Below are 16358 nucleotides of genomic sequence, written 5' to 3'. Positions count from 1 at the left end.
CAATAGCAACGCATAGGGTTTGGGACGTAGGGACGAACGGAAATTATCTCATAGCCCACTTTTATGTTCGATGGGAGTTGAACTCTGTCAAATGTCAAGAAGACAGTACAGGTTGGAACGATGTTCGTGTCAACACTTTTCATGACTCTATGAACAGCCGTTATGCCCTGGTCAGACAGGTAGTGTTGAATTTCCTCGTTGGACAATCCGTCGAGGGAGCGTGTATAAACGACTCCACGTGAGGGATTTAAAGTGTTGTGCGCTTCCACCTGGACAGGGAAGGTGTGGAGCAGTGAAGTACGCAGCAATTTTTGTGCCTGGAGGGCACTGACTGTTTCTAACAACAAGGTGCCGTTCCGTAATCTGGAACAAGACTTTACAGGAGCTGCAATTGTGTCGACACCTCTCTGAATAATGAAAGGGTTGACCGTGGAGAAGTCGTGACCTTCGTCAGACCGAGAAACAACAAAGAACTGTGGCAACGATGGAAGAACTGTCTGTGGCTGAGACTCAGTGAACTTACGCTTGTGAGCAGACATAGTGGAAGATGAGGAAACAATTGCGGAAGAATCCCCCATGATTACCGGCGTCTCCGATGGCGCACTCCTCCCTTGTGGGGGGCCTCTCTGAGGGCACTCCCGCCTTAGGTGATTGTTCACACCTCAGGTCACACCTCCCGACAAATGGACGGAGGGACCAATCGGCACTTTCGGAAGGTATCAGCTCGGGTAATCACCCCTCCCTGGGCCTGGCCGTTACCAGGGGGTACGTACGTGTCCTACCTGTCTACCCGGGGCAAAGAATTACGCGTTACCCCGTCACTGGCTACGCATGAAAATGCGTGGGTCAGCCTTCAGACACGCACAGGGAGGAAAAAAGAGAAAGGGAAAAACAAAGAAAGGGAAAGGAAAGAATAGAGGTCTCAAATGCCGCAGTGGAGAAAAGGATAAAGAGAAGAGGTAAGGAAAAGAGAAGGACAAAGGAAGGATGAAGACTTGCAAGCAGAGAAAGCAAAGAATGTGTTACATTTTCGAGTGACCGTCTCCGGACGCAGGCACAAAACATACTCCCAGAGAGGAAGAAAGGGAAGGAAAGAGCCGGTGGTGAGGGGAGGGGGGGGGGTGGGCGAAGACGGGGGATAGGGAGGGATGCGGAAAAGGAAGGTATGCAGCCCGGAAAGGAAGGAGGGCCACATTAGCCCGCTATGCACGTATCTACAAAAGAGTTGTGGACCCCCTGGGGGGTGCCAGGGCTCTGAGAGGGTAGGATAAGCCTGCAGCAGGACTGGAATAGGAAGTGCTGGGTGGGTGGATTGGGTAAATCTTGCACCCAGATGTACCACAGAGGTAGGATCCCTGCTGCAAGGTGGTGGGATGGGAGTGGCATAGGGATGGACTAAGATGTTGTGAAGGTTGGGTGGGAGATGGAACAGCAGTTTAGGAAGGGAGGAAAGGATCTTGGGTACAATGTCCTTCATTTCAGGGCATGATAATAGATAATCAAAGCCCTGATGAAAGATGTGGTTCAGTTGTTCCAGTCTGTGGTGGTACTGGATAACGAAGGGGGTGCACCTTTATAGCTGGTTCTTGGGGGTGGTTGGAGGACTGGGTGTGTGGCAATATCTGTTTCAGGCTATGTCTGGGGGCTGTGCCTGTCTGTGAAAGCATTTGAGAGATCTTCAACATACAGGACAAGGGCATTATAGTGACTGCAGATATACTGTCCCTGGGTGGTGAGGCTGTATGGGATGGATTTTCTGGTGTGGAAGGAATGGCAGCTGTTAAAATGCGGGTACTGTTGGTGAGTGTAATGTGGATGGAGCGATTGGAGAGGTGGTGGTCAGCATCAAGGAAGGTAGCACGCTGGGTTGAGAAGGACAAGGTGTAGCAGATGGGAGTGAAGGGGTTGAAGTTGTGAAGGAATAAGGATAGGGAGTCTTGGCTCTGAGTCCAGATCTTTAAGATATCATCAACAAACCTGAACCAGTGCTGGGGTTTGGGAGGCTAGGAATGTTTCCTCTGCATAGCCCATAAACCGCTTGGCTTAGGAGAGTGCCATGCATGTGCCCATGGCTGTGCAGGGACTTGTTTGAATACCTTCCCTTCAAAGGGAACCAAACAGTTTCTGCACCCTCTGTGCTGTAGCCTTCTCCCAATTCACATCACATGCCCCACAATCATTGTGCTCACTCTCTGCCAATGCATCCACCAGTTATACCCCTCTCTGCCCCTCTCCTTGTCCGCTCACCTCCCCCTCCCCCTTCCCCAAAAGCACTCGACAGCCTTGTCCTGCCACATTCTCCAGTAGTCCCTACAGCCTGCAGCATGCTCCACCAGGCAGCGCCCCCCCCTCCCCTCCCCCCCCCCCCCCCCCACCTCCCGATCCCACTCCCAACGCAACAGTTAAAATCTGGCTGGGGCAGCTGGAGATAGCAGTCATGTGTGCGTGAGGTGTAAGTGTGTGTTTTTCCTTCTTTTCTGAGGAAGGCTTTGGCAGGAGGTTAGTGTGCAACAGTCTTTTCACTGTGTTGGTGTGCAACTCTATGTGTCATCTTTATGGTAAGTAGCAACCTATCCTTTTCATAATTGTTGATGTTACAACCTGGACTTTCCTTTGTTTGAGACCAGGTGTGATCTCAGTCACGACATTTTACACTCTGTTTTTGCCATCTTATGTTTTACTGATAATCAGAGGTACCAATGACATTAATGACATTAGATGCTAGCATACTAACCAACAACTCAAAGCCATCCATTACTTCTAAATCTACATATATACCCTACAAACCACTGCGAAGTGCATGGCAAAGGGTAATTAGCGTTCTAGCACACACTAGGCTTTTCCCCCATTCCTATTGCATATAAGCTGTCAGAAACAGCAAAGGACCTGGAAGAGCAGTTGAAAGGAATGGACGGTGTCTTGAAAGGAGGATATAAGATGAACATCAACAAAAGCGAAATGAAGATAATGGAATGTAGCCAAATTAAATCAGGTGATGCTGAGGGAATTAGATCAGGAAATGAGACATTTAAGTAGTAGATGAGTTTCGCTATTTGGGGAGCAAAGTAACTGATGATGGTTGTAGTAGACTGGCTATGGCAAGGGAAGCAATTCTGAAGAATAGAAATTTATTAACATCAAGTGTAGATTTAAGTGTCAGGAAGTTCTTCATGAAAGTACTTGTCTGGAGTGTAGACATGTATGGCAGTGAAACATGGATGATAAATAGTTTAGAAAGGAAGAGAATAGAAGCTTTTGAAATGTGGTGCTACAGAAGAATGCTAAAGGTATGATGGGTAGATCACGTACCTAACAAGTAAGTAGTGAATAGAATTGGGGAGAAGAGAAATTTGTGGCACAATTTGACTAGAAGAAGGGATCGGTTCGTAAGACATGTTCTGAGGCATCAAGGGATCACCAATTTAGTATTGGAGGGCAACATGGAGGCTTAAAATTGCAGAGGGAGACCAAGAGATGAATACACTAAGCAGATTCAGAAGGATGTAGGTTGCAGTAGGTATTGGGAGATGAAGAAGCTTGCATAGGATGGAGTAGCATCAAACCAGTCTCCGGACTGAAGACGACAACAACAACAACAACAACAACAACAACAACATAAGCATAAGAAATATGACTGTTTAAAAGCCACTGTGTGTGCTGTAATTAGCTTAATCTTATGATCACAATCGCTACAGGAGGTGCAAGTACATTTCTAGATTCTGCATTTAACATTGGTCCTTGAAACTGTGTAACTAGACTTTTGTAGGGTAACTGTCACGTATCTCCAAGCTTCTGGCAGTTCAGCTTTATTAGTGCTTTCATCTCACTCTCCAGCAGTCTAATTAAGATGAGACTATTTGTGCTGACCCTGTTTGTATACGTTCTATATCCCCTGCTAGTCCCATTTTGTGTGGTTCACACACACTTAATTAACATTTGATGAGGTGTAACGCAAGTGTTTTCTAAGCAGTCTTATTTTTAGGGTGCCTGCAATTTCCAGCATCCTGTCAATGAACTGACAAGCGTCCACTGAAGAAGATGCAACAAATTGATTAAAGAAACTGAATACACTATGCTTGTTCATCCTTCGCTGGTGCATTACTGTGCTGTATGGGATCCTTATAAGACAGGACTGACAGAGGACACAGAAGATGTCCAAAAAAGGACAAATCATTTGTACTACCATGAGACAGTGCAGAGAGTGCTATTGATATGATATGTGAGTTGTGGCAGCAATCATTTTAAAATATCATTTTTCATTAAGGCAAGATCTTTTCATTAAATTTCAGTCATCAACTTTCTTCTCCGAATGTGAAACCTTAGTTAAATGTGAATTTGAAAGTAGTCATGTAAATGTAAATGTACAGACAATAAGTCTATTGCATCCAGATTTTTACTCATCTGTCTTGAATTTTTGTGTTGTTTTTTGAAAATGTCCTGAATCTGATTAAAATTAATATGGGAACCTATGCTACAAATCAACTAAGAGAACTGTGTGAAAAAAGAGGTGAAGATAATTTTCCCAGTTTTATACAGAAATTATTACAAATAATTAGAAACAATGAAGAAATAATTGTTTCTTACCAGTTTTACTGTTGTCTTTTGGGCTGTAATATGCAAGGCTAATCAGTGCTGCTGCTACTTTTTCCATTTGTTGAAGTAGAGGTGCAATATTATCAGAACTTTTTTTCAGCCTCTCCACCAACTGTTGTGCACCAATAACACGGGGCTGAAAGAGAAAACAGAAACTGAAACAAATAACTTGGTTGAATGACTTGAAGACGTTATTACAGTCCAACAACTGGCACCAAAATTTTGATGATTCAGTCCAAACAAAATTTTTCAAGAACACAAAAATATGTTGGACTACAAAGTCAAAAAATTGTGAGGATGCTATTACTGTTTATTGCAGCTGAGCACTGTACTGATTAAGTTGTTTTACTTTCTGGTATTATATGCCATTGTACATTTTCCTTCTGATATCTAATAAGTGAAAGTGGTGTAGTGAAATTTCTAAACTGTGAGATACATATAGGTGTTTATATACTGATGGAGACACTTTTTAGATAGGGGCAACTGTGAGCTTTATTCTTAAAAAGACTACATGCTAAGGAGGCAACTGTGTGGTACGTAATTAAGCGATATGCAGCAGTGACATAACATGAACCAATTCACATGCTATGGCATCATTATCCATGAAAGCATAATAAGCCTTATGTTGAAAGGAGATGATGGGAGACTGGATTCATTGCCCAATAAAATATTAATTATTTGGGGTTCTCCCTTATTTTATCAACTATTACAGACAGTCAAAAGGAACAAAAATCATGTACTTAGTAGCATCACTGAACCTTTGAAACTAAATAACATAGTTATCCCTCGTGATGACATCCAATTTGTGTGAAATTGGTGGACCTTAGGAGAACTTTAAATGCTCTTTGTGTTTCTGTATTCAGAATTTTAGCTACAAACATTGGCACTGTTGCAAGGCTGGTCACAAACTATGCAACTCAGCAACAACGAATGATCAAAGAAAGCCATGTTGAGGAACAGAGACTACTCAAAAATGCCACAAAAGGCTAAATTACAACTGGAATTGGGTAAAAATTGGTTTCTCCTGAATGCGATCTGAGAGAAGGCGAAAGTGAACTGAGCTGAGCATGTGGAAGTGCAGTATTTCTACTTGTATTTTCTTTTATTTTTCTGAAGGTTTTGTATTATCACGAAATAGGGGATAGAGTGTCACTGAAATGATGGAGGAATTGCGGTGGACACCATTAAACCAAACGTGTTTTTCGCAGTGGCAAAATCTTCTCACAAAATTTCAATCACCAATTCTCTCCTCCAAATGCAAAAATATTTTGTTGTCGCCAACCTACATAGGGAGAAACAATAGTGGTCACTGTGAGGCACAATTAGCAACCAAAAATATCGCATTCATCCAAGCAAAATGTGCTCACTCCTTGCACCTCACTTTGCTTCATACTGATCATATTTCAGAGATGTACTACACAGATACAAACCCAAATTGTAAAAAAATGAAATGCCTACAGCCATTCTTATGATTTTATTTACTGTGAAACTACCAGTTTCGGCACTTCAATGCATCATCTTTAGGCCTTAGTAGATGCTAAAGGTGTTATCACGATCCATATATATGCTGCATCAGTGGCCAACGTAACTGGTTTATGCTATCATAACTGTGATGTCAGCACTCCAACTGAGCTGTTGGCCGCTGATGGTTGGTGAGTTCTCACCATCAGCAAAACAAACCACAACAGAAATACTACAAACAGGCAAGTTCGATGACCATCCAGCAGCAAAGACTTTGGCGACAGAGCTCATGGGGGCTGTGTATCAGCTCAGACAGCATCCATGGGCAGCCACTGGCCCTACTTCTTGGAGTCCGAGATTCAACACTGCCAGCATGCGCAAAAACTGCAGTTACTTTGGCCTGCAAGAATAATACATTGGCATTAGCTGGCTGGCACCTTGCACACCATCAACACTTCTCCTCAGCAATGTATAAGGCTTCCCGGTACAATCATCACTGCTACATCGGGTACGAAGATTTTGTGGTTCAATGCCAGGTCACATCTACTTGATGGAGGCACAAAGTTGTGTCTGCTCCAGCTCAATATATCAATAAACAGTTTTACTGAAATCCATCTAAACAAACATACAATGTCTGGGTGGGAGAGAAGATGCACCATCCTGTAGCAACGTTTGCCCACCTCTCATTAATAGACAGCAAAACTGGCACATTACACTAACATGCAACTGACTGTTCTGGAGTAACATAATTCCTTTCTTTCAAAATTAAATTCTTACTGTGAGGATCACTGATGCTGAATATAATTTGTCTTTTTTTAATTTTATTTTAGTGCCTTTCACAACCTCCATATGATTTTACTGCAGCTGAATGGAAATCATTTGATGCCTAATACCCAGCTGATGCATTCACACTGGCCTAAAAGACAGTGTGTGTGTGTGTGTGTGTGTGTGTGTGTGTGTGTGTGTGTGTGTGTGAGAGAGAGAGAGAGAGAGAGAGAGAGAGAGAGAGTACGATATAGCAAATCTCAACACAATAAGCCAATCATTTTTGGTAGACCATTTTCTTTCTTCAAAGAGACAGTTTCATACTGTTTCTTCTCCCTCATCCACGGTGGATCTTGCCATTGGTGAGAAGGCTTGTGTGCCTCAGCGATACGGATAGCTATATCATAGGTGCAACCACAATGGAGGGGTATCTGTTGAGAGGCCAAACATGTGGAAGAGAGGCAGTAACCTTCTCGGTAGTTGCAGGCGCAAGTCTGGATGATTGACTGATCTGGCCTTGTAACATCATCTAAAACGGCCTTGCTGTGCTGGTACTGCAAATGGCTGATAGCAAGGGGAAACTACAGCCGTAATTTTTCCCCGATGGCATGCAGCTCTACTGTATGGTTAATGATGATGGTGTCCTTTTGGGTAAAATATTCTGGAGGAAAAATAGTCCCCCATTTGGATCTCCAGGAGGGGACTACTCAGGAGGATGTCGTAATCAGGGGAAACAAAGCTGGCATTCTGTGGATTGGAGCGTGGAACGTCAGATCCCTTAATTGGCAGATAGGTTAGAAAATTTAAATAGGGAAATGGAAGGGTCAAAGTTAGATATATTGGGAATTAGTGAAGTTTGATGACAGGAGGAACAAGACTTCTGACCAAGTGAATACAGGGTTATAAATGCAAAATCAAATAGGGGAAAGTAGAGGTTGGTTTAATAAAGAATAAAAAAGTAGGAATGCAGATACTATGAACAGCATAGTGAACACATTATTGTAGACAAGATAGACATGAAGCCCACGCCTACCACAGTAGTACAAGTTTATAAACCAACTAACTCCATAGATGATGAAGAACTGAAAAACTGTATAATGTGATAAAATAAATTAGTTAAGGGAGCCGAAAACTTAACAGTTATGGAGGACTGGAATTCGATAATAGGAAAAGGAAGACAAGGGAAAGTAGTAGGTGAATAAGGACTGAGGGTAAGGAATACAAGAGGAAGCCGCCTGGTAGAATTTTGCACAGAGCATAACTTAATCATGGCTAACTCTTGGGTTAAGAGTCACGAAAAAAGGATGTACACGTGGATGAGGTCTAGAGACAATGGAAAGTTTCAGATAGATTATATAACGGTAAGACAGAGATTTAGGAACCCGGTTTTAGATTGTAACATATTTCCATTGGAAGATGGGGATAATGACCACAATTGGTTATGAACTGTAGATTAAAACTGAACAAAATTGCAAAAATGTAGTAATTTAAGGAGATGGGACCGGGATAAACTGAAAGAACCAGAGGTTGCAGAGAGTTTCAGATGGAAAGATTGACAAGAACAGGGGAAAGAAATACTGTAGAAGAAGAGTGGTAGCTTTGTGAGATGAAATAGTGAAGGCAACAGAGGCTTAAGTAGGTAAAAAGACGAGTATTAGAAGAAATCTTTGATAACAGAAGAGAGATTGAATTTAATTGATGAAAGGAGAAAATATAAAAATGCAGTAAATGAAGCAGGCAAAAAGGAAAACAAACGTCTCAAAAATGAGATCGACAGGAAGTTCAAAATGGCTAGAGGACAAATGCAAGGGTGAAGAGGCATATATAACTAGGGGTAAGATAGATACTGCCTACAGGAAAATTAAAGAGATTCCTGGAGAAAAGAGAATCACCTGTATGAATATCAAAAGCTGAGATGGAAAACCAGTCTTAAGCAAAGAAGGGAATGCAGGAAGGTAGAAAGAGATATGATACTGCGTGAAGAATTTGACAGAGGACTGAAAGAATTAAGACAAAACAAGACCCCAGGGGTAGACAAAATTCCATTAGAAGTACTGATAGCCTTGGGGGAGTCAGCCACAACAAAACTCTACCATCTGGTGAGTAAGATGTTTGAGACAGGTGAAATACCCTCAGACTTCAAGAAGAATATAATAATTCCAATCTCAAAGAAAATAGGTGTTGACAGGTGTGAACATTACCGAACTATCAGTTTAATATGTCACGGTTGCAAAATACTAACATGAATTCTTTATAGACAAATGGAAAAACTGGTAGAAGCCAACCTCGGGGAAGATCATTTTGGATTTCCTAAAATGTTGGAACACTTCGAGACAATACTAACCCTATGACTTACCTTAGAAAATAGATTAAGGAAAGGCAAACCTACATTTCTAGCATTTGTAGACTTAGAGAAAGCTTTTGACAATGTTGACCGGAATACTCTCTTTCAAATTCTAAAGGTGGCAGGAGTAAAATACAGGGAGTGAAAGGCGATTTACAACTTGTACAAAAACCAGATGGCAGTTATAAGAGTCGAGGGGCATGAAAGGGAAGCAGCGGTTGGGAAGGGAGTGAGACAGTATTGTAGCCTGTTCCTGATATTATTGAACCTGTATATTGAGCAAGCAGTAAAGGAAACAAAAGAAACAATTTTGAGTAGGAATTAAAATCCATGAAGAAGAAATAAAAACTTTGAGGTTTCCCGATGACATTGTAATTCTGTCAGAGACAGCAAACGATGTACAAGAGCAGCTGAATGGAATGGACAGTGTCTTGAAAGGAGGATATAAGATGAACATCAACAAAAGCAAAACGAGGATAACGGAATGTAGCCAAATTAAATCAGGTGATGCTGAGAGAATTAGATTAGGAAATGAGACACTTAAAGTAGTTAATGAGTTTTGCTATCTGGGGAGCAAATTAACTGATGATGGTCGAAGTACAGAGGATATAAAATGTAGACTGGCTATGGCAAGGAAAGCGTCTCTGAAGAAGAGAAATTTGTTAATATCAAGTATAGATTTAAGTGTCAGGAAGTCATTTCTGAAAGTATTTGTATGGAGTATAGCTTTGCATGGAAGTGAAACATGGATGGTAAATAGTTTAGATGAGAAGAGAATACAAGCTTTTGAAATGAGGTGCTACAGAAGAATTATGAAAATCAGATGGGTAGATCACTAAACTAATGAGGTGGTACTGAATAGAATTTGGAGGATCAGGAATTTGTTGCACAACTTAACTAGAAGAATCGATTGGTTGGTAGGACATGTTCTGAGGCATCAAGGGATCACCAATTTAGTACTGGAGGGAAGCATGGAGAGTAAAAATCATAGAGGGAGACCAAGAGATGAATACACTAACCAGATTCAGAAGAAAGTAGATTGCAGTAGTTACTCGGAGATGATGAAGCTTGCACATGATAGGGTAGAATCAAACCAGTCTCCGGACTGAAGACCACAACAAAAACTGTTCCTTACAACTTAAAAGGAAAAGCTCATTGTTTTTGGCAATCAAATAGGAAAGTCATTCATTTTTCAAGAACTGTTTGTAGTGTTGATTACTGCAAAATTTACCAAAAACACATTAATAGAAGCAATTGAATAGAGCCACTTTTTATGGAATATCATTTGTCTGGAAACTTACCTCATATATTACTGACTGCATGTCAACTCCACAGATTTCTTTATCTTTGTGTGAGTTTGACAAAGCCAATATCTGCTGCAATGAATGATGAGGATGGTCAACTGCACATTGCTCTGTAACGGGTGAATGACACACCGCAAAATTATTTTCAATTTTGATGAAGTTAAAAGATGTAAAATGATTATTTGTAGTCAAATAAAATCATACATTAATACTAATTCAGATGTTCTTTAGAAGATATTATGTTCAGTTTTCAGTTACCAGTATGACTAGTTTCTTATTCTATATTGAGTGAGGTAAGTTTTATCAATGATACATTCATAATTACCTATTAACATATTAATTTTTCTGGAGAAAGTATCTTCCATGTGACTCATATGTGGTATTAATTGTGGAAGGAGTGGCAAGAACTTATAACTTGGCACTCTAAATAGACTTTCATTCAGGACTGCATTTAGGTCATTGTGTAATGTGTTTTCTAACCACAGATGTGCCACTCGAAATACTCGTAAATCATGTGTATCATCACATTCCAGTCCCAGAATATAGTATCTGCAACACACATAGTTACTTTAATGTAACAATACACTCTTGAGGTTACCTTAATTATACATGAAACAGTGAAATAACATCTTCAGAAACAATACCAAATTAATTTGCAAGGTAGCACAGGAGTCCCTGCTTTCACATTTTCGCAAGCGTATATAGCCCAGATACTTTATTACGAACAGTTAAAATGTACGTCATATGGAGTCTTTGTTGGCTTATAACTTGTTACTGAAATGGAACAAAAAGTAGTTAATACTTCTTAAATAATAGACAAGAAGAAGTGAAAAAGATACATAAGGGGGGGAAGGTGGGAGTAGAGGTTTAACAAATGCATTGTGTAAGTGCACTAGAAAATAATCAGATGAAATAAATTATTTTTGCTACAAGTTCTTCAAGAAGACGTCTTCTCAATGTGTTGCTTCCATTCTGGTGTCAGGGTGGTATTACTACATAGTTTCCATAGCTGCTTTGAACCCACAAAACTTGAAATGCTTGAAGAACTGCTTTTGTTGTTTTGCAACTTAGTTTTTCACAAAATTTTTGGTTCATTACAGCTTATTCCTTCACCATTATTATCTACTACTTACCTGAATTTTGGGCAGGAATGACAAATAATTTTTTTTCTCTTTAAATTGTTTATCAGTGTTTGCTGATTTTGTCTAATCTCGTAGAACGTATTACTTCCGATGAAAATATTCATTCAGATTCTCATTGAGTCTCTTCTTCCAGTGAAGCTGGCTTATAAGGATTTGTAAAACATTTCTATTTAAGAACAGTAGATACTAGCAAATATTATTTATCATATGTTTTCTTTTATTGAAGAAGAGGAAGAAGGAGGAAAGTGGTGGGATGGGGGAAAGTTTTGGCTTTATTTGAGTTTTATTCGAAGCAATCATGATAAGAAATAGCTTTTTATACAACACAAATGTATCAGACCAATTACGACACCACAAATATTTTATTGAAAACATTTTAATGTAAATTTCTCAGAAATGCTTAAAACATTTTAAAAAGAATCAACTGACCTTATGTGCTAATCTGACTGGAATAAGATTTTCACGTTGATACCAGGGACATCGCAGACTATCACAGATTGAAACAGTGGGTAGAAGGGCTACAGTACAGCAAACTTTTTCACCAATTCACTGCTATACGACGACAACAACAACAACAACAACAACAACAACAACAACAACCGGTGAGAAGCCATAGCATACAAGACGAATAGTTCGCTAGTAACAAAAGAAGCCACAGCTCTTGACTATTAGTATGCTGTTCCACTCTTTGAGTGCAATAAAGCAACGATTCTGCATGGTATGGATTTCACTAGTCTCTGATAGTTTTCTGGAGGCATGTGGCATCAGACGCCTATGCAGAGGTCATGCAATTCCTGTAAATTTTGTCTTGCTGGTTTGTGGGCCGAGAACTGGTGCCCTAAAGTGTCCCATTGACTTCACTTCAAGTATGGTGAATTTGGCAAGCAAGACATCAATGTGAGTTTACTGGTTTGATCCTCCAACCACTGAAGAACAATGCTGATCTTATGATATGGCAGTTATCCTGCTAGAACATGGCACTGCTATCAGGGAAGACATCGAGCATGAAGAAACACAGATAATCTGCAACTGTATTACTATAGTCCACAGCTGTCATGGTGCCTTCGATTACTACCACAGGTTCCATGGAAGCCTGGCATAGTACTATCCCCACTGGCCTGCTCTGTGACATAGTGTATGCTTTGCACAGCCATGCAACTGGATGACTGCTTTTCCAAACATGATCATAGACCTGCTGTAATAAAGTGACCAGCCGACAAATTTCCACTGATCCATGGTCCAGTCTTGATGATCCCATATTCAATGCAATCATAACTAACAATGTCAAGTCAATATGGGAATACTTATGGATTGTCTGCTGCAGGGCTCTATGTTCAACAATGCATCATCTTGAACGGTTTGCTCCACAACACTTGTGCTTGTGCAGCATTGCACTCTATTGTCAGATCTGCCCCACAGCAGGTAAGCCTCCAACTTTCATATTCCATGAAGAGGTATGGGAATCAAACATCTTGTCATATATACTCATGTTTTAACAAACTTTGAAACACTTTTCATAGATGATCATGACAGGTAGCATGCGAACAGCTTCACCATTTCACAGTTCCTCATTTGCAGGTGCTGGACCTTAACAATCTGTCCACTGTCAAAACCATTTACATTGACAGATTCCCACATTTGTAACCTGTATTGTTGCTGGAATGATTCCCTGATTCATCTCTGCTCTGCTTATATCCTTTCCTTGGTGTGCCACATGACCATAACACCACAAAGTGGCATTCAATCTCATGATGGGCAGTTCTCACAATGTTTTTGTTCATTAGTGCATGCAGCACTGCTCACAGTACATAATAGGGAACAATAATTGGCATGGGTAGCATAGGCATAAAACACTGCAATTGGATGCTAAATACATGTAATAAGAATAATTTTGATAGGCTCTATGAACTTAAAGCTCTAACTTCACATTTTAATATGACTGTTGGGTGTTTACATGAGCCATCGAGCAACCACAGGGAGCTGACCCAACAGAGAAGCTTTAAATGTATGTAATTAATTTACCAAAGTAGCCAATGTACTTGAAAAGAACATGCAAAATTGTTATGAATAGTGTTCAATGTCTTTCAGAATGTAGGGTAAACACAAACATTAAAAAATCAAGCAATGGGAAAAACAGTTGCAGGTTTGAGACACCAGTTAAAGACCACTGCCACGAAGAGCTTTTCATAACCTCAAACTAAGCATCCATTACCTTACAGTACCATGTACATTCTAATGTCACTTTGTAAATGGTCAAGCATTTATCAGTGAGTTGGTGTGAAAGCCGTTATGTGAAAATGCATCATGGACATGAATAAAGGAATGTGGGAAAGAGTTTATAAGCTTTAAAGCGGAGCTTGCTGCAGCCAGAGGCCTCATACTAATCTGAAAGATGATTCCTGTTTAGCTACGAATGTTTCCATACTTGGTTTGGAAGCTTAAGACTGTTTCAAAGTTAAGCCACGAACAGCTGTAGAAATGACAGTAACCACGATGCATACGTCAATATAGTAACTATATGGTTAATTCCTTAACTGTTTTTGTCTTAGTATTGTGATGATCTGGCTGTTACCCACCTCGACTTCAATAAAATATTACATTCTGGAACACAACCTAGTATTTTGTTTGTTTTCATGTCATAATTCATCAGATGACCCGTTTACAATATATGCTACCCTCTGCTAGTATCACTGGAATTATTTCAGTGTTCTCTCTGCCTTCTTCAGTAGATTTGTTTGTTAAATGAATATTTAGAAAGCATAAGTTTGATGATGATTGGGTCCACAATCTTCATGAAATTTTTAAATGAAATCTTTCCACTTTAGGCTGTTAAAACATGATTTATTGCAATTGCAATTTCAACACTGTCATTTTCAAGCATATGGGATCAATGATATAAAGGTGTGACATGCTGTGTAAGAGCAGTTGCATGTGGTGGTATGAATTTATTTGATCTTCCATATACAGATTTCTAAAGTGTATGGTGTATGGAACAGCAGATAAATTCACACCACCACATGCAACTGATCTTGAACAACATGTCACAGCTTTACTTTATTGAGTGGATTACAACATCTCATAATGCTTGAGAATGAACATATGTCGAAATTGCAATCACAATAGCCATTGTTTTAACAGCCTAAGGTGGAATGATTTCATTTAAAAATATTTAGACTGCAGTGGTTTGGCAGCTTCTAAAATTGTGCACGTGTGTAAACATGGTTAGATGATTGAAATGCTGTGCTTAGGGTGATTCTGAATGTATTCTTTTGTGGCCAGATGTATGAGGTGATAAGGAATACATTGAAACATCCTGCAAAAATAGTGAAGCAAGCAGTAGAAGTGTGATAAGTGACTGACAGAACAGTGAATTTGATGATGAAGTTCAACTGTCTAAATTTGTTTCATCAGAAGGATATACAGAATTTCAAATGGATGTGTTTTGATAAAATCTGCACAGCACCAACAAACTGTTCATTTACTGGAAGTTCAGATGTGAATCACTATAAAAAACTGAGAGACTGACTGAAAAACTGTTTTTGAAGTATTATCCTTAGCTGGAAGCGAGCTCTGGAAAGCAAAGCTGCTAGTCAGATAATGATCTTCTCAGTCTCACTGAAAAAGATTTTTCCAAAATATGTGCCAGCTACAACAAGTGCACTGTCTGAATATCAAAAAATATCCAGAACTGAATTACATTACCAACCAAAGGAGTGTGATGGACTGTGTGCAGCTCACTGTTTGGAAATTATCCATAAAATGAAATTTTTAGCTTTTCGTAATTATGGTGTTTTGAACCATTTTTTGAATTAAATGCAATGTTTCGTAACCTGCAATTAAATATAAATACAACTATTTTACATTCATCTCCACAATCCCATACATGTACTGAGAACAGAACACTGCAGAAAACAAATGTGTCACAAACTGAAACTCTCAAGGATTACCACCTGATGACTGTCCTTTCAGCATGACGTGTGTTCAGTTACAAACAGCAAATGTTGTGAAACATCAGACTAACTCTTATATTAACATGTGAAAATTTTTATTAGATGTGACATCTGTTATACCACTACAGACACACAATACTTAGATCAGACTGTCAGTATGTTGCTGCATTATTAACAATAACAACTACTTGATGCCATTTGATGAACAAAACCAAAAACATCTTTTGAGGCATCCAAAACAACACACCAGCTTTTCAGGTCTACATCTATATCTACATCTACACCTAATGATCTGCAAACCACCATGACGTGCATGGCAGAAGGTACGCCCCATTGTACCAGTTATTAGAGTTTCTGAAGTGCGGGAAGAATGATTGTTGGAATGTCTCTGGGCATGAAGTAATTATTCTAATCTTATCCTAACAATGCCTGTGTGAGAGATACTTAGGGGGTTGTAATACAGCAATAGAGTAATCATTTATTGCTGGTTTTGGAACTTCCTTAATAGACTTTCTCAGGATAGTTTACGTCTGTGTTCAAGGGTCTGCCATTTCAGTTCCTTCAGTATTTCTGTGACACTCTGCAATGGATTAAACAAACCTGTGACCCTGCCCTTCTCTGTATACATTCAATATTCCCTGTTACGACTATCTGGAACAGGTCCCACACAGTTGAGCAATATTCTAGAACTGGTCACACGAGTCATTTGTAAGCAATCTCCTTTGTAGATTGATTGCATTTCCCCAGTATTCTGCCTATAAACTGAAGTCTGCCACCTGACTTATCCACGACTGAATCT

General features: G+C 39.9%; 1 protein-coding gene across 1 annotated transcript in view; it reads right to left on the bottom strand.

Moving 5' to 3' along the window:
• The window catches only part of LOC124777774 (serine-protein kinase ATM-like), a 470606-nt gene that overhangs the window by 87135 nt on the left and 367113 nt on the right, over positions 1 to 16358 (bottom strand). The window contains exons 35-37 of the mRNA XM_047253284.1: positions 10793 to 11016; positions 10465 to 10577; positions 4585 to 4729 (exon numbers count right to left, since the gene is read on the bottom strand). Coding sequence (XP_047109240.1) covers positions 4585 to 4729; positions 10465 to 10577; positions 10793 to 11016 — 482 coding nt within the window. The remainder of the gene's footprint in view (positions 1 to 4584; positions 4730 to 10464; positions 10578 to 10792; positions 11017 to 16358) is intronic.

Source organism: Schistocerca piceifrons, chromosome 2, assembly GCF_021461385.2.
Source record: "Schistocerca piceifrons isolate TAMUIC-IGC-003096 chromosome 2, iqSchPice1.1, whole genome shotgun sequence".
Lineage (NCBI taxonomy): Eukaryota > Metazoa > Arthropoda > Insecta > Orthoptera > Acrididae > Schistocerca > Schistocerca piceifrons.
The sequence above is the reverse complement of the archived record's forward strand: the minus strand, read 5'-3'. Positions and strand labels throughout refer to the sequence as shown.